Genomic DNA, 22,928 nt, shown 5'->3' with positions numbered 1-22,928 from the left:
GGAGGAGGAGGAGTGGGAGAAGGTGGGGCAGTGAGTGAGGGGAAAGGGAACATTGGCGAAGGACAGAGAGGGCATTCAGATACAAAGTCATGACTCATCATGAGGTTCAGAGATGCTCCTAGCAACAGTACCTCAACACAGTTTGCAATTTAGCGTATAACATTCTTCAGCTGTTGTTGCCTTAGGTGGCAGCAGCACCAGTCTAAACCACGTTTGTTTATGCAAATTCAAGATATTGACATAAATAGTGAACCATTGTGCTCTGGGTCACATGTGACCATACAAAGAATCTAGTCAAAACAGTAGAGCTCTTCAGCTACAGGCACCGTCAACTCATGAAAATGGGAATTAGAGTAACACCGTTTCTGTGCTAACAGGAAGAACAGAACAGCAGAAACAACAGAAAATCTTGAATAGAATACAATATTTCATTGCCACATCCACACAAATGCAAGACATAAAGAAAGAAAGAAAGAAAGAAAGAAAGAAAGAAAGAAAGAAAGAAAGAAAGAAAGAAAGAAAGAAAGAAAGAAAGAAAGAAAGAAAGAAAGAAAGAAAGAAAGAAAGAAAGAAAGAAAGAAAGAAAGAAAGAAAGAAAGAAAGAAAGAAAGAAAGAAAGAAAGAAAGAAAGAAAGAAAGAAAGAAAGAAAGAAAGAAAGAAAGAAAGAAAGAAAGAAAGAAAGAAAGGGAGGAGGATTACGCATGATAAGAATGCCGTCTTACTTTGTGCTCCGCCCGGCGCAGCTCGTCCTGGTGCTGCGTGGCGACGCGCTCCAGCTCGCGTACGTGCTCCTGGGTCAGCTGGGCGATGCGGGCCTCCAGCTCCAGCAGCCTCTGGGCCTCGGCCTGCAGCTGGGCCAGCCGCGCCTGGTGCTCCTGCTCCTGGGCCCCGCCGCGCTCCGCCAGCTCCCCCTCCACCTGACGCGCCACGTCCTGAGCGGCCTGCAGACGCAGGCGAGTGATCTCTGAGGGAGGGAAAGAGAGAGAGCAAAAGGTTAGGGTGAGTGATGGTGCAATAGTCAACATTTATAAAGATAAACAAATGTGGCAAGATATTCTATCTGTTTTCTATTCCGAATAAAGATGAGCGCTGACATTTCACTTATGCTTACATTCTTGGATCAGTAAACACACTTACAAACTTTTTAACCCATGAGAAGCCTCTTGCCAAAAGAATGCTGTAATTCTGGGGTGAAACCAGCAAGTTCCCACTTTCTAAAACACTTCACTCCATCTTATGCACAAATTCACTTGCATTTATATTCAGTAACTCTAAAAAAAATCACTGAAAAAAACTCTAAAAAAAAACTGAATATTAACAAAGATCTGTTTCGAGGTCACTGAGTACTGTCGTTACGGAAAAAAAAGTCCAAGATTAATGCCCCAGTGTAGCACTGTAGCTGCCTGGAAGCAGCAAGTCCAGCTAGGTAGAACCGATGTTTTTTTATTTTTTTATCTTGTGACCTCAAGAAATGGAGATGGATGTGAAAAAAAAAAAAATTACCCAGAATTCTCCTTTAACGTTTCACTTTTAATATTCCTAATAATTTAAACAGTTAAACACCAACACCATCTTAACAACAAAGCTCTAGGAGAACATTATATGGTAGGAGAGGATAAACTCTGTAGACCGGTGTAGTGTATAGAGTCTATAGATATAGAGTATGGTTCATCCCCTCTCCCGCTCTCTCACACTCACCTTTGACGTGGCTTTCGGACAGGCGTGCTCGGAGCTGCTCCAGCTCCAGTGCATGTTTGTTCTTGAGCTCCTGGATCTCGCTGAAGTAGCGGTCGGTGATGTCCGTGCGCACCTGCAGCAGCTCCTCGCGGTGGGCCAGAGCCATGGTGGAGCGCAGCAACTCCAGCTCCCGCTCGTACTTCTCCTCCAGCTGCACACGCATGGACAACAGCTCCTCCTGAGACACCACACACACACACACGCACGCACGCACGCACGCACGCAGAGCACAAACACACGAGAGCATTTTTCAAAAAAGGGTGGCATGGCCGCATTCCTGCTCCAAAGCTGAACAGCATTGGCTGGGCTGTTTGCTCACAAAGATTACTGGTTTTACTAGTAGTTTACACACACACACACTTTTTTTGAGAGGTTCTGTGGTCCTGCATGTGCTACAATCATGCTTTGGATAAGTAAGTAAATAAGTAAAATGTATTTATAAAGCACATTTATACACAGCTTACATTGACCAAAATGCTGTACAGAATACAAACAAAACAGAAAAATAAATGAAAAATAAAATGAAAAACAACACATATCCACACATTTAACAGGGAACAGCAGGACACAGGACACAGAATGCAAGCATAGCAAGATGGACGAAGGATAAAGTTGTTTGTTACCTGGTTTTTCTCCAGCTGCTGGGTGATCTCTGCCATCCTCTCATCCCTCTCTTCATCTGCTCTCCCTTCTGAGAGGAAACTGGGGGACAACATCAAGAGCAGTTACCAACATCTTCCAAAAGCACGATGCACAAGCAAGCCCAGCAGCAGTCCTATGAACACAAGTGCAGGATGGCTTGGAGGTCCACCATTAGCCAACACTGAGGTAAAGTTATTAATGTCTCATCCCTCATTTGCATTTAAATGAATTTGCCACAATAAGTCACACATATCTTACACAAACCTAAAACTTTATAAGGTTTATAAGATAATTGCAGTTTATGCCATTGAATTTCAGTGCATTAGTTTGTCTGTCTTGCCTTAGGTTTGGTATTGGGCAACTATGGTCATATTCATTTTCAGTAGTAGACTTTATTGTACAGATTCTGCACTTTATTCATTTAAATTTTTGGTCTCACCAAAACCAAACTGGCTAAAGCACACGCCATCCAAATTGCTGATATAGCAGTGTTCACGTTCCACGTTCAGAATTAGGGGAGGCGCACAATATTGTCCAGGTGTATGGTGGGCTTAGTGCCCTCCACTGGCTAGCGCTCACATCATCGCAGATTAACAATAAACAAGCAATACTACTTAGATGTTATTAGAACATGTCCAGTTTTTTTCCATTAATATATTTTTTTCATAGACGTTAGTGGTGTGCGCCATTAAGAGCTTCCATTTACTGCACCACAGGCTACTATGATACAGTATGTCTATCAACGAGATCACAAAAACTACCGGTACAATTCCCAGGGGAGAAACCCCCAGACCCTTGTGGAATACCAAATATGTCCAAACAGTATCAGCTTGACTGTGCCGGAGTTCAAAATAAATAAATAAGAAAAAGCCTCAGGTTTAAGTAATTAGTCAAAGAACCATTGCGTTGTGTATGTAGAGGTTAATAAAAGATATTCCAGTTTGAAATGTCAATTTATTTCCATGTATTCCAGCTTACGTGGAGTCTCCGGTCTTGAAGACGGATTCCTCCAGGGCCCCCTCGATGAGGCGCAGCTGCAGGAGGGCGATCTCCTCACGGTGGCTCTCCTCGCTGGACCGCAGGCGCTGCTCAAAGTAGGTGCGCAGGTTCTCCAGCTCAGACTCGTTCTGCTCCTGCAGGTCGCGCCGCTGCTGCGTGAACTCGGACTTCAGACGCTCAATATCGTCCACCCGCGAGGACCGTGCCATCAGCTGTTCCTTCAGCTCTGGGAATGGAGAGAGGGAGGGAGGGAGAGAAAAAGAGGAGAGGAAAGACATTAAATAAATAAAAGGAGAAAAAAAGTTCAGTTCATGTAATTGAATATTACAGAAGTCCTAAGATGAGATGGGATAAAAACACATAGCATCTTACGGTTTCCATAGAATAGAAAAGAAATAAAAATAAATAATAACAAAGACACTTATCGTCATATCCTACAACACTAATAATATGGATCATTGCAAATACAGATGCAATAGTATGTAGTAGTATTATTCAAAGGCTAAAATAAACAGCAACTGGCTTAGACTGGGTCAGTTCCACGCGGGGATGACCATTTTCTTTTTTTCCCCATAAGCATCTTTACAACAATCCCCCCCAAGTTTTCTCTGAATGCCTTTGCAGCCAGAGTGACCCATGCTGGTGGCCAGCGCCGTTGAGCAGTGCTGCTCCAGGCTGCTCCTCACCTCCCAGCTCCAGGCGGCTGGACCTCATGGCCTCCAGCTGAGACCACAGCTGTGCCACCTCCTGCTGAGAGCTGACCTTAAGATCAGCCTGCTCCACCTGCAGCTTCTCCACCTGAATCACACACACAGACACAGACACACACACACACGAAGGTGTGAGAACACTTTCATTCAGCCTTTGAAGTAAATACTTTCATCTACAGGTGCTGCCGTAAAGTTAAGGCAGAATATCAGTTGTATTACTCTTTCCAATTCACAGCAAATATTTGACATCATGGGATATTAAGATAAACATGAAATAAACTTGCTCACCTCCTGTTGTAGCTGCTTCTCTCTCTCCTCTAACTGTTGGGAGCGAGCCTGCTCCTCCTGTAACACCACCTTATGACTGGCCACCAGCTCCTCTATAGCACCTACACACACACACAATATCTGAGAATTCAAATGAGAAAGAACTTGGCAGAAAATACATTAATCTTCATATTCACTTCACTTCTCTTTTAATTCCACTACAGCATCAACCAAGTGAGTACTAGTCAACAATGACGTGGAGCATTGAATATAAACTTCCCTGAGAAGCAAAATATAAATATAGTATTGATATATAGAATATTATAGTCTTAAGTATATGGTAATATATTGAATGACTACTCACGGGTAGCCGAGTCTCTGTCGGCACAGGCCTGACTCAGCTCCTGATTCAGTCTCTGGACCTCCTGGTCCTGGGAGGCCTGCAGGCCCTCCAGACTGTCCTGGGCCTCAGCGAGAGCAGCCTGGCTCTCACTCAGGTTCCTCTGGGCCTCGTCCACGCGGGCCTGGAGGTCCGCTTGGGCCTTGTCAGACTCCTGGGTCCACTGAGCATTCAGCTCCTGATGAGAAAGAAGAGGAGGAGGAGAGACTGCTAAGTGGCTTATCTACAAAGTGACACAAGCCACAGTCCATTACAAGACGGGACAGAAGCACACACCTGTATTTTACTGGCTAGCAGCTGTTCTGCAGAAGCTTTCTCTTCTGACAGTCGCTTCTCCCACTCAGTCTTGAGATCATCTGGAAAGCAAGAGAGCCGCCAACAAAGTACATGAAAACTCTGTTATTCCTCTCACTTGTTGTAGCTGAAACAAAGCTTCTAGAAAAAGCATCCTACTAGACCAACACAAATCAAATCAAACAAGCCATGCTGTTTTTGGAGCAGATGGTTGACTGTGGCCAATTCTCCCCATTCACCCCACTATCTACCACGAGATGTATGCCGTCTTCCCCAGCCCCTTACCAATCTCCGACCTCAACCTAGTGGAAGGTGCATGACGTGGTCAATTCAAAGAAGAAAAGATATCCGCACACTGCCTCTAAAGTTCCCAGTTTAATGGTACGCTCACGTTTTTCGTGAGTGAAGTGCACATTTTTAACTAGTACCCACTGTAGGTTATACCTGGCGTAGACCTGAGTGGTCGAAACGTTGTGTGACCTACCATTAAACTGGGAGCTTTAGAGGAAGTGTGCGGATAGCTTTTCTTCCTTCTTACTCGCTGTTACTAGCATCCAGCACCTGTAGAATTATTATAGATGTGCGTACACATCTACACTACAGTGGTTAATTCAACTCTCAGTCCATCACGCCAAGTGAACCCTTTCACAGGCCTCCTCTCAAATCACCACGCCAGACACACACACACACACACACGTCCCTGCCTGGACTCACCCATGTGGTGCTGATGCTGCTGCTGGAGCCGCTCCTCCAGTTGCTGGCCCTGCTGACGGAGCCTCTCCAGCTCAAACTGCTGGCGTGTCTGCAGCATGGCGCTCTCCTGGGCCCACTTGTCACGCAGCGCTGCCTGCAGCTCGCTCAGCGCCGCCTCACGCTCCTTCTGCATGTTTGCCTGGGACAGCTCCAGCTGCGCCGTATGCATGTTGCTCAGGCTCAGACGCAGGGCCTCCAGCTCCAGATTCTTCTGCGTCTGGGAGAGGGAGAGGGAAGGGGAGAGAGAGAGGGAAAGAGGGAGGGAGGGGGAAGGAGGGAGGAAGAGGGAGGGAGGGAGAGAGAGGGGGAGGGGGAGGGAGGGGAGAGAGATTCATTATCTATGAATTATATTTTTAAAACTTACATGGCCTAGCCCGTCTGAATTCTGGCAGAGATGGCATACCATTACTCTGATCATATCTTGTTTTATCTACTACCAAAAGACCCAAGATAGGAAAGCCAATCCTGGAAGCTCTTGTTCCCTGCCTGATGTCTGTACCAGTACCTGTGCCTGTAGCATCTCTGCCTGATGTCTGTACCAGTACCTGTGCCTGTAGCATCTTTGCCTGATGTCTGTACCAGTACCTGTGCCTGTAGCATCTCTGCCTGATGTCTGATGTCTACCAGTACCTGTGCCTGTAGCATCTCTGCCTGATGTCTGTACCTGTAGCATCTCTGCCTGATGTCTGTAACAGTACCTGATGTCTGTACCTGTGTCTGTAGCATCTCTGCCTGATGTCTGTACCAGTACCTGATGTCTGTACCTGTGCCTGTAGCATCTCTGCCTGATGTCTGTACCAGTACCTGTGCCTGTGCCATCTCTGCCTGGTGCGCCTCCTCCATGCTGTCCCTCTGCTCCCCGCCAATCTCCTCCCTCAGACTCTCCAGGGTCTCCCTGTGCTCGGCCGACAGCTGCGCCAGCACTCTCTGATGTTCGCGCTCATTCACCTACAGAGGATAGAGGGCGCGGTTGGGAGTTTAAGTGAAAAGCTTTTTTTGTGAAAATAGATATTGTGGAGAGCCTTTCTAGGAAGAACACTGAATAATGCTACAGCAGATGCCGTTTCATCAAATTCATCATGGATCAACATCAATTTGGCCAAAGCTGATGCCAGTTTAACAGGATGACCGTGGACTTCCCTCGTTTGCTTACCTGTTTGACCATGCTGATTTGCCTTCTCTGCTCCTCTTCCATGTTGGCCTTTTCCTCTGACAGTCTCTCAGCATGCTTTGTATTTAGGTCATCAATCTGAAAAAAAAGAAAAAAAAAGAAATGGGAACTGTAATTACCACTTCATCAAAAACATTTGATTAGGGCTATGCAGTTAATTGAATTAATCGATTAATCATGATTATGACTTCCAACAATTATGAAACATACAACAGAAAATATAATGATTATTATGCTACATTCAGCTCCTTAACAATGCTCTTCTTTTGTCTTGATTTGTCATGTGCATTATTTTTAAGTTTTGAAAATGGATGATAGTTTCAAAATCACTGAGTAATCATGTTTAATAATTGTGATCTCAATATTGAACAAAATAATTGTGATAATGATTATTGCCATAATCGAGCAGCAGTTGACACTGCTTTTTTCTAAAGGGGAAATTCGGTGTAAAATGGATTTTAGTTCGAATGACTTTGAATGTTCGTTGGGGAGCAAAAAAACGCTAATCCGATGCATTCTAAACTACCCTGTTTTTAGCCGATGCTTCCAAAATGCTAACGCTGGTAGAGATAGGGCATTTGTCATGGTAAAAAAAAAAATTGCTAATTTTAAATCATTTATGAGGCTCAAAGTAGCAGGACACTTCTTTGGTAGTATAATGAGGGTCCTAACATAAAAAAAAAAAAAAGAGCAAATCCAAAATAAATAAATCGGATTTCCCCTTTAATCACACGTGTCCCTCGAATCTCACCTCTTTCTGGTGTTTCTCCTTCAGATGTTTCATTTCTTCTTCATGGCAGCTCTTGAGTTGCGTGCACACGCCCTCCTCCTTCTGCAGGAGAGCCTGCACCTCCTCTCTGTACCGTTTCTCCAGCTCCTCGTAAGTCTGACTCAAGGCATCCAGCTCCTTCATCAAGGCACTCTTCTCCTTCTCTTTCTCCATGCGCTCCTCCTCCGCCTTCTCCCGCTCGGCCTTCACCTTCCCCAGCTCCACGTCCTTGGCCTCCAGCTGGTTCTGGAAGTCCTCCAGCTCCGACTCCAAAACACTCTCCATGCTTTGGACCTGCTCCTCCAGTGCCTGAATGCGCCTCTCGAGACTGGCCTTCTCCAAGACTGCATGACTCTGTGCCTCCTCGACATTGGTCAGGTTCTGTTTAAGGCAAATGAGCTTGCTCTCCAGATCAGTCCTCTCTTTCTCCAAGGCCTGAAGCTTCTCCCCTCTCTCGTCCACCTGGGCAGTGAGCTGCCGGAGCTCCTTGTGTATGGAGTCGACCTCCAGGTTCTTCTGCTCCAGGAGCAGTGAGTTGGCCAGGTTTTTCTCACGTTGGCTCTCCAGCTGGGCCAGCAGCTGGTCTCGATGAGCCTGCACGACTGAGACCTGGCGGCCAAAGACGGCCTGGAGCTCACTGCTCACCGAGTCCCCAGCCAGCTTCTTGTCCTGGACGTCCCTGACCAGCTGCTCCTGGAGCTTCAACTGGACGACCAGCTGACCCATCTCCTCCTTCAGCTCCTTGATCAAGTCGTCACCAGTGAGGCGCAGGTCGTTAACCTCCTGGTGCGCCCCGTTGGCTCTGTTCCTCCGGTGCTCCGGCTCCTGCTGAAGGTTCTGCAGGAAACTGAGCTTGTTCTTGAGGTTGTCCTGCTCGTGTTCCTTCTGGCTGATGATTTCCTCGCAGCGGACTCGCGCCTCCCTCTCCATCTCAAGCTCCTGCTGCAGCGCCTCCAGCTCCTCGGACACTTTGCTCCAGCGGTCACGGGCCTCCTCCACCTCCTCGGCAGACCTCCGCACCTCCTCTTGGAGGATCTCCAGCTGCCGCTCGCTCTGCTCCAGCTGATCAGTGAGTTCCTGGCACTGCTGAATGAGAAGCTCCTTGCCCAGGTCCATGCCCTCGTCCATGCCCTCTGAGACGAACGATTCGCCTTGCTCCGGCGGGGGATTATCCCCGTCATCTGGTGAAGAAAAGGCCCCTTCGGTGAGGTCAGCAGCGTTGTCGGTGTGGTTAAGCAAACCAAACTCGCCCTCCGAGTGAACGACTTCTCTGGTCAGCTCAAACTGTGCAGACGTCTCCAGCAAGCTGTGCTGCTCCATACTCTCCTCAGCCCAGGAGCTGTTGTGCGGTCCGGCGGAAGCCAGGTACATTTCCATGAGGGGCTCCTGGTCGTCTGAAATCGAGGCGTCCAAACAAAGGTCTACTACTCTAGTCGCACCTTCACTAGCCAAGTCCTGATTCTGCTGCTCCTTGGAGGCCTTGACCTGGCCGACACGCTCGCTAAGGTCCTCCGAGGCACTGCGGTGGGGGGAGAAGTCGAGATGGGCGTCCTGGGCTTGGACGTGCTCGAGCAGCCTCTGAATGCGCTGGACCTCTTCGTCGTGCTCGCCCTGTAGCCGTTTGATCGCTGCCTCATGTGTCTCGGCCAGCTGGGTCAAGTCCATTTCCCTCTCCTCCTGCAGCGTCTGCAGGCGGAGGTCATAGTTCGAGATGTCCGCCTCGTGCTTCGACCGCAGCAGGCGGGCAGCCTCCTCCTCCTCGCGCAGCCGGTTCTGGAGCTCGTCCACCAGGCCGTGGAGCCGGGCCATCTCGCGGTTCAGCTCGTCCTTCTCCGCCTTGTACTGCTGAGCCTCGTGCGCGTGGGACTCGGCTCTCTTGAGATCGGCTTGGACCTCGGCCAGTTGGGCTTCCATGCTGCTCCGATCGCTTTCCATCCGGTCGACGAGCTGCTGCAAGTGTGCGACGCGATCCCTTGCCTGCTGGCTAGCGTCCTTCTCCTCCGCTAGCTCTGCACGCAGTCTTTCAATAAGAGGGTCTGTGCGGTCAGTATCGGTGCTTTTCTCTGGGCTAAGTGCAATGAGGCCCTTCGCTGACGGGGAGCAAGGGAGGTCTATGAGGCTGGGAGGTGATGAGGCTCTTTGGGAGACGGAGGTCTGGACGGGGAAGGCCGACTCCGTGATGCCCAACTTCTGTTGGAGATCTGAGATCACTGAATCTTTCTGGGACAGGAGGCACCGCTGATCTTTGGTTTTCTACAAAGTAAGTTTGTTTTTTAATGCTTATTTATTCACAAGGAATCAATAATACACACTTTGATAGCTCATAACCACATGGCTTTGAAATATATCAAGATGGCAACTGTCAATCAAAAAGGCAAATATCAAGAATAAACATGCGTGTGCATGTCAGTTCCTGTAAACTGTGAAATGTTTAACACAAAAATAAGTTTGCTGTCAATTAGATCACATATAATATATTATCAAATGATAATTTGTATATTTGCTTGTTCTAACTCTACCTGCTCCAACTCCTGCAGCTGCTGCAGCAGAGAGTCCACATGGGACCCCTGGTCCTGAAGGTTCTGCAGCAACGGGCCAACATGCTGCTGAGCCTGGCTGAGCTCAGCACACCCCTGGCTCTTGCTCCGCAGGTACTCTTTCGTCTGAGTGGGAGAAAGACATGCGTTCCAAGATGAGGACCGCAGATTTTTCAGGGCAGGGCTCCACTTCAAGAGTGTGGGTTGTTTTTTAACATCAAGGACCACATTGTGTCCACATATGTAGTAGGAGGGGGGGGATGTTGAAAATAGTAACTAAAAGGCAGCGTGAGTGTGAAACTGAAATAAACTTCTAATGCTCTACCTGACACCAGGTAATGACGTATGATTATGTAAGTTCAATATTTCAGGCCACGGAACACTGACTGTACAGCAGCTGTGCGAGTGTGTGGGTGTATAGGTGGGAAGGGAGGGAGAGAGGGAGAGAGAGGGAGAGAGAGGGAGAGAGAGGGAGAGAGAGGGAGAGGGAGAGATGGACTGAAAAAGTACCTGCTGCAGTTGCTGCTGGAGGGCCTGTATCTGATCCGTGAGCTGCAGTGCCTCCCTCTGCACTTGGTCTCGGCTCTCTAGCGCCGCCTGCAGGTTCGCGCTGAGCTGAGAGATGATCTCATTCCTCTTCTCCACAGCACTCTGTAATTGCTATAATGCCACACACAAGAAAGGTTCACTTACAGACTGTTTCATATGCTCTCTGTTAGAATGAACGGCAGTGGAGACAACAAAAATGGTTATAGACCAGGAGGTAGGAGGGCCCAAAAATGGGGATATACACTACCAGTCAAAAGTTTGGAGACACTTAAAAATGTCCATTCCACGCCATTATAGACAGAATACCTGCTGAGATCATTTACATTGTTTTTTTTTACTCAGGGCAGCAGTTTTCAAATTACATTATGTGCTTACATAATTGCAAAAGGGTTCTCCAATGTTCCTTTTAAAATTAGATTCAATACACACAGGTATTGGCTAGTATACTACAGATGACTGGCCCAACACACAGCACAGAGATGTTCACCTCTACCTTGGCATGGATACTCAAAAAACAATTTTATTCTGACCCCACTCCGATGCTATACCAACAGTGGTTTAATTAAAGGAGAATTCCGGTGTGATTTTCACCTAAAATCATATGATAAGGGATCAGATTCCAAAAATAATTCTGTGGAAATGCATGGATTACAGTTTCTTCCAGTAGCAGCAACTGGAATCTATGCATTTCCACGGAATTATTTTTGGAATCTGATCCCTTATCATACCTGTTCATTCTTACTCGTCGCTCGACTTATCGTGACTAAATTCAAGATGGCTGCAAACGCTAAACTTCGAGAAGATACTGTCTGTATAAATCGTCTTGTAAGTAAACTACCAGTGCTTATACAAAGTTCTCAATGTCTCGTTTTAAATGTCAGGGCCCTTGGAAGTCTACCAATGAAGTGTGGAGATACATTGAGCCTCGTAAATGGTGTAAAACAGTGATTTATTTGCATGGCTATGCCAATGCCGAGGCACCACCATTGACCGCCTTGTTGGTAGCATCGGCTAACTAGCGCCAGATTTCGGAGTGCAGGGGACAAGCCGAGATGGGCTATGAGACATACGTTCACACTCGGTATCATGTTTCAAAACACTTTAGGTCAAAATCACACCGGAATTCTCCTTTAAATTAAACAACATCAGGGACACATACACACAGACACACACAGACACCATGAAAAAAAATCTTACTGACAACCATTACCATGAACAAGGTCTTTCAAAATTCAATACCATTCCCGTAATCTATTACAGTTGCCAGAAGCCTTTCCCGACAGTTTAACAAAGCAAACTAATGACAAACAGTACAGCTGCAAGCACAACAAACAAGACAATCAATACAAATGACTCTTACAACAAATTCCACAAACAAACATTCATTGATGTGCGTGTGCAACATTAGTGAATTAAAAAGTGTCATACTGGCATAGACTCACATCGAGACACTGTTTGCATTATCACTGATGTGTAAATAATGTGGCAAGCTTGGCTCTCTAGCAGGTAAAGCCAGGTACACACATTACAGTTGAAAGACGAAGGATTAAAATCTTAGGTGGTCATAAAGCGCAGAAATCAAAAATGTGGTTTATGTGCCAAGCTATTGCATGAGCTTTTCTATTTTTTCCTTCTCCATTTGTGGTTTGTTGTGCTGTGAATCAGACTCACAGCATTCAAAGTGGCGACTATATGAGATGATGCATGAAGGGTTTCATAATGTCATATTCAAGAGAGGAAAGGAAAGGCACAGGGCAAAAGTGAATTACTCCAATCACAGCTGGGGGTTTCAGATGTTTCAGATGCACTCCATTACTGTACACCCAAATTAACCCATATAAACAAACACATTGCCAAGCTTAGTTTTTGGGGTATGACGATCAACATCTCCACTTGCTTGTAGAGAAATGCTACTTCTGCGCTGTGCTTATTAATTTTGAATATGCATGCCGGTATGACCTCTGGTGTAGCCAGTTTCATTGATTATAGTTTGTTTGTGTGTGTGCGCGTGTGTGTGTGTGTGTGTGTGTGTGTGTGGGGGGGGGGGGGGGGGGGGGGGGGGCTACCTTGAGCTGCTCTTTGCCTGTGTGAGGGACAATCATTGGTCCCACGTCCTCCATTTCCTCAGGCTGGTCAGCTGCGGCCATGTCCAAAAGGGAGCTCTGCACCTGGGTATCTGCATGATCTGTGAGCCTGCTACACTGCTGGAGCTCCTGGTCGCTGTGGTCCACACCAGAGGACATTGGAGAGTGCTGAATGGTTGTGAATAAAAAGGAAAAGAAAGGGACACACACACACAGGAAGGAAACGTACGGAAGCATACGTTATTACTGGTTGTGTTACCATGACAACATTCCCCCCTCCAGCATTCACATGGCAGATGACCCATTTCTTGTCTATGGAATGAGTAAGGGGCACACGCACACACACACACACACACACACACACACACACGCAAACAAACCAAGCACCAAACATACAATCAGGGCAGTGAGGGTGATGCACATTACAAGAACTACTGGGAGCAAAGCATCGACAGATACATTTATCTGCAATGTTTCTTTGCACATATTTACTTTTCTTTTCACAACACCCTGAATAACATCAGACTTTGTCAAACTACCGACTACCGAGGTCGGTATCAATTGCATTCATTTCACTTATTCACCAACAGCTATTTAACAAATTCCAAATGTACAAATACACATCTGGATTGCGTGACATATTTTTATAGCAGAGGTTTTAAAAAAAATGCCACAAAAATACTACAAAAACATCACAAGAGACACAAATGATGAAAAACTGTTATCAAACCTCAGACGTGGTCCTGCAGTCCTGTCCATGGTCAGGCTCGTCCGTCGGGCTTGCTTCTAGGTGGCGCTCTTGCGCCGTGCCGTTGTCATTCTTCTGGACAGCCGAGCCCTTCCTCTTCGACGTCTTTTTCTGCGTGCTCCCACCGTCACCTTTCGCACGACGCTGTCGATAGTCAGCAAGCTGTGGAAGAGGTTGAGGGACAGGTAGAGGGACAGGTAGGTGAGAATCAGGTAACAGGAGCTGAGCAGCAGCATGCTAACAGCTATTGGCCATTGGATACTGGAGGGAGGGGGCGAACTACAGGTGGCGTCCAGGGTCAAAATTCACGCAGCCACTCTGAGGTGGGGGGAAAACAAAGTGCCCTCATCACGTTTGATCTCAGCCGGAAAGCTGTCCCATTGGCATGGCAACCAAAATGAGGAAGGGATGCTGTGGTACACAGTACCCCATGAGCATCCTTCGAAAGGAAAACTGAAACAAGGAAAAAGGAAAAAAGTGGAGAAAAAGGAGGAATTCAGTTGACCCAGTCCTGGCTTCAAGTGTACAGGCTCTCCTGTCTCCCATGGATGGACTCACTCGAGAGAAGGAATTTCCAGAGTTCAGAGGCAAGCCGGCTGGCTGCTGTTCACCCACATCACTCTACAGACCCCTCCCCTTGTGTGTGTGTGTGTGTGTGTGGCTTCTAAAGCTGCTTACGCTAGATCACTGCGCTTCAAAAGGAGCCCACTGAAGTGCCACACACACACACATACATACAGTACATGCGCACACACCCACCCACGAACCTTTTAACAGCCACACTTTACACAACAGGAGCTACATCCCATCGCAAGACACAGAACTATTGTGAAAGACACTGCATTAACACCTCTCCCAGGGAAAGAAAACTGAGATTTGCAACATGTCAGTCAGACAAAAAGAAATGCACTTTACTTATGAGGTCATTCAGAGGTGGAGCTTGTCTTGTGAGGATATGGAGAGTAAGGAGGAGCTTGTCTAACTAGTGATGTAGCAATACAAACCTCTACATCATCACACACACACACACACACACACATGATTAAATCCATGACTGAGCTATCCCTTTAGACCAGCTTGGCCAATGTGGTTAATAGTGACCTAGTTCTGCATGCAAATTAGTCCAAATGACAACAAATGTGGGTGGCATTGGCAGATTCAATGCTCTCCAGCTCAGTGTATGTGTATGTGTATGTGTGTGTGTGTGTGTGTGTGTGTGTGTGTGTGTGTGTGTGTGTGTGTGTGTGTACGCATCAGTCTACCCCTCATCTCCCCCATCTTCTCTTCACGCCGTCATGTCACATGAGATGTAAATATCAGAAGTAGCCTGAAGCCATGTCTGAACCCAAAAACAGATCCTGGCAGGAGCACTGAGTGTAAAAGAGCTGCGGCTTGTCTCCAATAATCATAACAAGTATTTATACGTGATTTCAAGAGTTCTCCTTTATAATATTGGAAAGTGTCTGTGTAAAGATATAAGATGATTGTCATAGTCACTAGTGCAAACAAGAGACCATCAACCAGTGCAACAGCAAAATAATCTGTTTATTTATTATAAAACATTAACCTATAGGCTTTGTCCAGTGGGATAAGGCTGAGCTTGGCTTGGCATTTCCATAGTGATCAAACAAGTCCCTGGCAACCACTTAGTCAGTTGAACAATTTGAAGATTGGACAATGAGTTTGAAATGCCATAAAAGACATGCATTCCATTCAGCAGTCATAAAATTGTAAGACCTTAGTTGCAGTTCACAAAGGGTAGTGAGCATGTCTTTATACAATTACATTTCCTATGGGATGAATGCCAGACAAATTCAAAGTAGCAAACATTGATTCGAAATATTTGACGCAAAAAAAATCTTGCGAGGTTTACATGAAACATATTCTGTTTCCATTTCGTGACATTAGTCTGCCATCTACAGGAGCAAACAAGAAACGATTAAACTATGGAAGAGACACTGACTTGGTTCTCACAACATGGCCATGAGCTACGCACTATCCTTCAGCAGGGGAGTTTTGAACATTTAATAAACAAAAGATCAAAACGAAAGACCAAAACGACAGCCTTCACATGAAAATAAACAAATCAGCCGTTACGTCTCCACAGCTATAAGTACAACTAGTATACATCCTAACATCAATAGGGAGTGTTTTCAACCAGTTAGTTACCCTGAGCAGGCTGACGGCATGCATTGACGTAAATGCTTACAATGTCCTAAATTTAACTCAGCCACCTGCGAGATGGTTTGGTCCTACCCGGAGACAGGCCTGTGTCAGATTCCCACCCTCACATATCTACTACCAACTGCTCCGCGGCTGTCTACACGCAAACACTACAATTTGCCACTGTATGATAGCCTGTGCTGCGTCTGCATTAGCTTCAAGAGCAAATTAGTGTAAAGTGCACTGACCAGGTCACTGCACGATCTCAGACATAAGGCCATCCTGTTCACCTCAACACCTTCTGTCCACCCCTTGGCAGACATAAGTTACTTCTATTCTTGAGCAGCTTCGCAGTGTCACGATGAACTGAAGGCAAGTTAGCTATCGCTAACGTCTGGTGGGCTATATTCTTAAAATAACATTATAGCCTCGTTATGGCAGCATGAAATGTTGCTAAATAGAATCAACTGAAAATCTTCTCTTCGTCCACACTGCAGAGGGGCATTGCCTACAGCAGCTGATTGCACTTGATGTAAAAGAGCTAAACAAAAGGACTGTATGCCACAGCCGTACAATGCCCAATCTCAACCTCTTCATCATGTTGTCATTCAAACATGTACAATAGGGTACCAAATCAGAAAGAAGAAACAACATATAGTTATCGTAACAAAAGCTTAGTCTACTTCTGTAAATTGATATAACGTTAGTTAAGCATCATTCATATCAGACAACGTAGATTAGTATTGCAGCACTCTGATGTTCAAGGTAAAATAACATGATGGCAATGTTTTATGATCAACATAACGTAATCTTCTACCTTTGATTTGGGATACAAGCCAACTTAATAGATGGATTTGAAATGAGCGGCTATAATGTGTTATACCCCGAACTGTTGACCAACGTTAATTAACTCAGAAAACTTTTTCTCAACACCAGTGCATCGGGTAACGTTAACTAGGAACGGCGGCAACATTGTGCTAGGATGGCTAAGCTAGCGACAGTTGGCCATCTAGCTAGTAATAACAAACAAGTTGTAGATATGCAGAGGATCTCTCAGCATATTATATTAATGGCAAAGCCAAGGTAGCACAAAACCATACGGCAGTCAAACAACACTGGTCAGGAAAACTAGCGTTAGTGAGTTAATACGGCGGCAAGCTTAAGTTTAGCTCGTTAGTCTACAAGCTAGAGCTAGGTTGCTAGCTTACGTTACCGCTATTGTATCCGCAGAGGGGGGGAGTAGTATGACTTCACCAGCTAACATTTAAGTTTACAAACCTTTGCTCGCCCGGCTTCGACTTTTCTCCTCCGTTCATCTTTATCCATCTCCTGAATAAAATTAAACCATAAGAGAGGTTCCTTTTCGATGCAACACTCAATTTGACGGGGTCTCTTATTTCTTAGCTACCAATCTTGAAGTTGGAAAGGAATCCTCAGAATAACTGTCAGAAAGAAATTCAACATGGCCGCGAACTTGGTTAAACTCCCCCCTTATTGGTTAGATCCAATTGATGAGACCTATCAAAATCAGCATGATGAACTTTGTGGCCAGTCAGATTTGTGCTTAATGTCAATTTACTTAACTCCCGCCCACTCACTCCAAGATTTGTAACTGACACATTGTCAACCTATAAGAAACATGCATTTGACATGGGGGTACTAACAGACACTTTTTGTAACCAGTTATTGTTCTTACAGAATTTTAGACCCAGCCTTAAAAATCTGTTTTCAAAACGCCAAGCAGAGCCCGTCTACGGAGAGCCTTGCCACTCCGTATTAAGTCCCATTGTACCGAATTTTGGTTGCAGTTCCACCAGATTTCCACTGGGGGCGATCGCCATGAGTGCAAAATAAATGGGAGTCAATGGAGCTAGACGGCTAAATTTGTCTCTTTCACCTGATTGTCGTTGACAAATCTCAGATTTGATTGTAGTTTGTATAACTTCAACATGGGTTATAGGTCAAAAGTTGAATGAACGAGTACTTATGTCCTTTTGATTTCTTACAGTTTGGGTCGTTGTTGCCCATAACACGCTAGCATTGTGCTAATGAGTGACGTCATTGACACGTTTGAAAGGCTTTTTACAACAATTAAGTGACTTTAAAAAATATAATACTCCACCAAGTGTATTTTCTTTGCCTCCCCTTTCGAATACAATATTCAAATTACTTGAAAAAAAATTATATCCCGAGAAAAGTGGATTTTGAGGGGTACAGCTCCATAGACCTCCATGCATTCTGCACTCGTGGACGAGCGCCCTCATGTGGAACCACAGAAGGAACTGCAACCAGTTCAGAAACCGGAAGTTTTCCGAGAGTGGCAGTTCTCCCCTTATTAGACATTCTCTGCGCCAAGTTTCATCTGCACCAGCTTCATTGGTTCCTAAAGCAACACCCATACAGCTGTATCAGGTTCCTCACCAATAGAAATAGGAGTGTCTGTAGCCCGGGTGAATTAACTGAACCAACCGCATGGCCCAATGCCCAAAAGCCTTACATCAGTTTGAACATCTGAACATTCATTATACTGAAATGAATAGTTTCTAGTGATCTTGTAGCCTAATTAGGCCCAATAGAATCAATTTGCACAGCACCTTTATTCAAATTAAAACTACAAGTTTAGTTGTACTACTAATTCAACTATACATGTAATTACACTTATAGGCCTACATAGCCTTATTCTACTGCTCTTCATATCATCCATCCTGCACATACACTTATTCTTAATACTCTTATAATGTTGTATCTGCACTACAATGGTACTGTTACCACACTGGCAATAGCACATACTCCTGTCTACACTGCACTATATTTCTTGTCCTGCCTATGCACCAACTGTCAATACTTTGTATATCACATTCCACCTGCTTTTTTGCACTTAGACACAAACTGCATTTCGTTGGCTTTGTACTTGTACCCTGCACAATGACAATAAAGTTGAATCTAATCTAATCTAATCTAATCTAATAGCAAGGTGCACATGTGTTGGACAGAGGAAAATCAGAATATTCCAATATGTAATTTCTTCGTCTTTATTCATCGCCAGTCAATTGCAGACCAGTTATCAAGCCATCTAATTTTAAAAAGACATTGGAACAGAAATGGTTATTGCTGTAGGCCCTACAAGCTTCTTCAAAACCCTTAAGTGTTTCAGTTAAGTAAACTGTTAGTGTTGTGTATAGGGATCTCTGCTGCATAGCAACTTGAGGGCTTGGCCTACTCAAAGATCATTATAGTGTTTCTGGCAACTAGGTGATTGATGTGAGGAAGTAAGCTATGCTATACACAAAACTGAGAAGCAGGGTATATATTTGTATCTGACAAACTTAATGGAGTATATTGACCTATAATTCCAAGGTGGATTTAAACCTATGATTCAATTCTGTTTGGAGAAACCACTTTTTTAATATTTTCTTACCTCTCTAAACCTGCAAATATGAATGATATGGTAGACCAGATGACAAGGCTGAAGCTGAAGCTGCTGGAGAAGGTGAGTGTTTGAGTGAGACAATGTGCTTTGAGCGTTTGCACTGCATGAGGTAATCACTTACACAAAACAGAATGATTCATTCTATTGTGCCGTTGGTGTATTTGTATGTGAATGAATCATCTGAGTCTGTGCTTCTGATGACAATATTTACTAATGTATCATTCACTACAGAGACTTGAGAATGAAAGGAACAATTATGATGAGAGGGGTGATTCAGCTATTTCCACAAGTAAGTTGTGCCATAAATTGATAACCTATTTATTTGGCTTACAAGTTTTCACAATATACTGTATATTGAGTACTGAGTACTCGTGTATGTTTAATGTATAGTCGCAAGCTCTTGTTTCAGGAACCAGTGGAGAGGAATTTATATTTTCTTTCTGCTTAATTTTTTCCAGTACCTCATTTGAGATAAAGGGCATAACTCTTTACTATGAGGTCTTTGCGCTCTCTGCTGGTTGAAGAGGGGCATTGCATTGGGAGAACATATTTCAGAGGATGCATAAATATGGGTCATACTCCTTCTTAACCATATTCTTTCTTTCATTGCAGGAAGTTATGATGGGCAAGCGGATGCCTTACATAGTGCCCTGAGAAGGAAGCGGAGTTTACTGCAGAGGCTCAGAGTATGTATAGTATCTATATAAGCCTGAGATAATTTAATGCTGACAATCTTTTATCATATATAGGACCTTGTTCAGGCATGTGGTAGTAATAATATTTACTCACCAGGTCTGAGTTGCCAAGAAATGATTCACCAGCAGACATGCCGTATCAAAATAGAGAAAACATAGACAGTGAACCCCAAGGCATGTTGCATCATGTCACAAGAAGTTGTGATATCATTAACAGTAGGGCTTCTCTGTGATCTCCATGAATTTACACCCTCATGAGCTTGAGTTTGGTTTGCTAAGTTATATATTAGAGAAGTTCTCATTGTATGGGTTGTGTTTTGTATTTTTTAGAACAGTACTACGAGACACAAATTCAGAAAGTAGAATAATATACAATCTAAGTCTGAATATTTTCTGTTTGTGTCACACAGGAGCAACAGTTACTGGAGGATCTTGGAAGACCACATACATGGGGAGGGAGTCACAGGCAACGTCGCCCAGATCCCTTTCCAACAGCAAACCCTCCTCCGATTCACATATACCAGCCACCTCCACCTGCCCCTGTCCACCAGCTGCCCCCACCACCTCCACCCCAGCTGCCCCCCCGAATCATACAGCAGACGGTAAATCCGAGCAGATCTGTCTTTCATGTTGTCTCTGCTCATAACTCTCATAACCCTATCTCAGTTGCCATTCAGTAGCTAAGATCTTCTAAGGTGTTATAAACTTAGATGGCGTACCATTACGCTCATTACCACTCTCTCAGAGAGCTCTACAGGTTTATGATGTTTATAAAGTCATTTTGAGTAGAGCTGTTAACGTGGTGCCAGCCACACCTTGCCAACTCATTTTTGTCTACTCTCCTCAGCTCCCTCAACAACCAGCCACCATAATTCAACAGTTGCCTCAGCAACAGCCACTCATCACACAGATACCTCCGCCTCAGCTGGCACCGCCATACAAATCTGGCAGCATCAAAGAGGGTACAAGTGATAATAATAAACTGTGTGTGTCTGTGCGTGCGTAGGTAGGTGGGTAGGTAGATAGATAGATAGATGGATAGATGGATAGATGGATATATAGATAGATAGATACTTTATTGATCCCCAGGGGGACATTCAAGGACTCAGTAGCATACAGACATCACACACAACATGCACTTACAGCAGAAAAAGAAGTATATAAATATAAAAAACTCCACTGCACAATAGAGAGAGTAGAAGATAAGAAATATAAATTCCTAAATACTAAATATACTAAATAAACTAAATAATAAAAAAATAAAAAATATCCACAGTGTGCAGTTGTGCATGAGTTACTGTGGTGAGATTCATGTGTTTCACATTAGAATAATCATTCAAGAATTACAATTCAACAATTGCAATTAACACTGTGGACGTGCCTGTCCTTCCACAGACATGGTGGAAATGATGCTGATGCAGAATGCCCAGATGCACCAGATCATCATGCAGAACATGATGCTGAAGGCCCTCCCTCCCATGGCTCTGAACTCACCAATGGGAGCTGGTCATAGTACCCCCTCAACCCCACACTCTGTAGCGGTCAGTCATTCTTTTTTTCAACAGTTATGACTATCTCATTTGAAATAAATTTTTTATTGTCTCACAACTGCACATTTTATTTCAAGTTAAAGTTACTTGTTTTGGAACATCAACGAACATCACTAACCACTCGGTGAGTTGCACAGTTTTGAAAATGAACGTTAAGGGTTGTTTTTTGGCATGTTTTGTGCATGCCCATAGCCAGCCAGTCAAAAGCTATTCAAAACAAGTCAGAAAGTCGAGACAGGACCCATCGTCAAAATTTCGGTGTCCACCACTCATGTTCATCCCAAACAAACCAGAAAAGGGACTCAAAGTGCTAAATACCGGAATTATCCTTTAACTGACCAAATACCTAGCTGAATCACTGAAATCCCCATCACCTGTATAATTTTACTTTTCTCATTTTAGAGCAAGTATCAACTCTGTAGAGTTTGTAGTCTGTAGATTGTGTCATCCAGTTCTGCCCTTTGATGTTACCCAGGAAATGTACCCCAAAGCAAAGGGCAGTGCCATTCACCACCACCATCACTACAGCCCATCTGGCCCCCAGCTGCCTCCCATTACCTATCCAATATGGGGCAGCCAGGGAGGGGCATACCAACCCTCAGTGCAACACGTGATGGGGCCAATATCACTCCCAACTTTAAACACGTAAGGGGCAAAAAGATCTGGGTCTACACCTGATCCACTCACCTTGATCTTGCTACAAGCCTCTAGCCTTTCCTCTGAGGTTTTATCAGCATAAACTGTGCACTTTCATCCTGGCTTTTGGGCCTGTCTTAGCTATAAAAAAAAAGGTGTCGTTAAAGTTTTTTTTTGTAAGATGTGTGATATGACCAAAATCTCACAACACAATATAGGCCATCTCATATCCTGATAATGATACATAATGAATCACAATGTACCAGTAACACTTTTTCCTGTAAAATCAATGAAAAAACAGTTAATGTAAGCCATTTCGCACATTTCAAGCTATACTTAAAGTCTAAAATGCAATGAAAACAAAGGCCTCTTCCAGTAACCTGCCAACAGCAGCTAATTTTGGACCCTGTACAAATATCATGGCACTATCAATCACAATATGACAATAGAGGTTAAATTCTTATCATGGGGAGGATTATCAAAATATATCGTATAATTGATAATTAACATGGTTTCTCTGCCTCTTTTTGGACACCTTTTGTTTTCCCATAACAGTGGCCAGAGGTGGAACTAATCCAGTTCCGGCAGAATGATGCATCACAGGCAAAGATCATTCTTCATAACAATACACCACTTGTTTCCCCATCATGTGAGGTCACCTTGCCCACACCCTGAACTTTGCCGAGAGCCATTTGGGATTTTAAAACAGACGGGAGGAGTAATGTGGTGAGAACTGACACTGCACACAAACTCCATGCGTCTGGTTACAGAATCTCGCAGCTTCAGTGAAGGA

The 22,928-nt window shown here is 44.7% G+C and overlaps 2 protein-coding genes across 3 annotated transcripts in view; one reads left to right on the top strand and one right to left on the bottom strand.

Moving 5' to 3' along the window:
- Positions 1-17,241, bottom strand: part of pcnt (pericentrin) — a 54,900-nt gene extending 37,659 nt beyond the window's left edge. For both annotated transcript variants that reach the window (XM_076303476.1, XM_076303477.1), the window contains exons 1-17: positions 17,103-17,241; positions 13,644-13,823; positions 12,896-13,081; positions 10,791-10,940; positions 10,263-10,406; positions 7,726-9,996; positions 6,957-7,052; positions 6,608-6,751; positions 5,765-6,020; positions 5,033-5,112; positions 4,721-4,934; positions 4,378-4,478; positions 4,066-4,177; positions 3,359-3,605; positions 2,362-2,440; positions 1,700-1,916; positions 724-965 (exon numbers count right to left, since the gene is read on the bottom strand). In XM_076303476.1, the coding sequence (XP_076159591.1) occupies positions 724-965; positions 1,700-1,916; positions 2,362-2,440; positions 3,359-3,605; positions 4,066-4,177; positions 4,378-4,478; positions 4,721-4,934; positions 5,033-5,112; positions 5,765-6,020; positions 6,608-6,751; positions 6,957-7,052; positions 7,726-9,996; positions 10,263-10,406; positions 10,791-10,940; positions 12,896-13,081; positions 13,644-13,823; positions 17,103-17,150 (4,767 nt within the window). In that variant the 5' untranslated portion in view covers positions 17,151-17,241. The remainder of the gene's footprint in view (positions 1-723; positions 966-1,699; positions 1,917-2,361; positions 2,441-3,358; positions 3,606-4,065; positions 4,178-4,377; positions 4,479-4,720; positions 4,935-5,032; positions 5,113-5,764; positions 6,021-6,607; positions 6,752-6,956; positions 7,053-7,725; positions 9,997-10,262; positions 10,407-10,790; positions 10,941-12,895; positions 13,082-13,643; positions 13,824-17,102) is intronic.
- A 2,019-nt stretch (positions 17,242-19,260) lies between these two features.
- On the top strand, positions 19,261-22,148 carry cunh21orf58 (chromosome unknown C21orf58 homolog). Its single transcript, XM_076302522.1, has 7 exons — positions 19,261-19,314; positions 19,486-19,543; positions 19,867-19,940; positions 20,360-20,551; positions 20,797-20,911; positions 21,345-21,490; positions 21,975-22,148. Exons 1-7 carry the CDS (start codon positions 19,261-19,263, stop codon positions 22,146-22,148), a joined length of 813 nt encoding a protein of 270 aa, XP_076158637.1.
- The last annotated feature ends 780 nt before the right edge of the window (positions 22,149-22,928 follow it).

The sequence above is a fragment of the Alosa pseudoharengus genome, unplaced genomic scaffold (assembly GCF_046254945.1).
Source record: "Alosa pseudoharengus isolate Yale_2024_CS ecotype anadromous, Long Island Sound unplaced genomic scaffold, YU_APseudo_1.1 YU_APseudo_1.1_scf_24, whole genome shotgun sequence".
Taxonomy (NCBI): domain Eukaryota; kingdom Metazoa; phylum Chordata; class Actinopteri; order Clupeiformes; family Clupeidae; genus Alosa; species Alosa pseudoharengus.
Note: the sequence above shows the minus strand (reverse complement) of the source record. Positions and strands in the feature narration are given on the sequence as shown.

Excerpts from the sequence above, each read along its gene's own strand:
- cunh21orf58 (XM_076302522.1), top strand. The coding sequence starts at position 19,261 with ATGAATGATATGGTAGACCAGATGACAAGGCTGAAGCTGAAGCTGCTG. Across the intron at positions 19,941-20,359 it reads GTTTACTGCAGAGGCTCAGA|GAGCAACAGTTACTGGAGGA; the intron begins GTATGTATAGTA and ends TGTGTCACACAG. Across the intron at positions 20,552-20,796 it reads CCCGAATCATACAGCAGACG|CTCCCTCAACAACCAGCCAC; the intron begins GTAAATCCGAGC and ends TACTCTCCTCAG.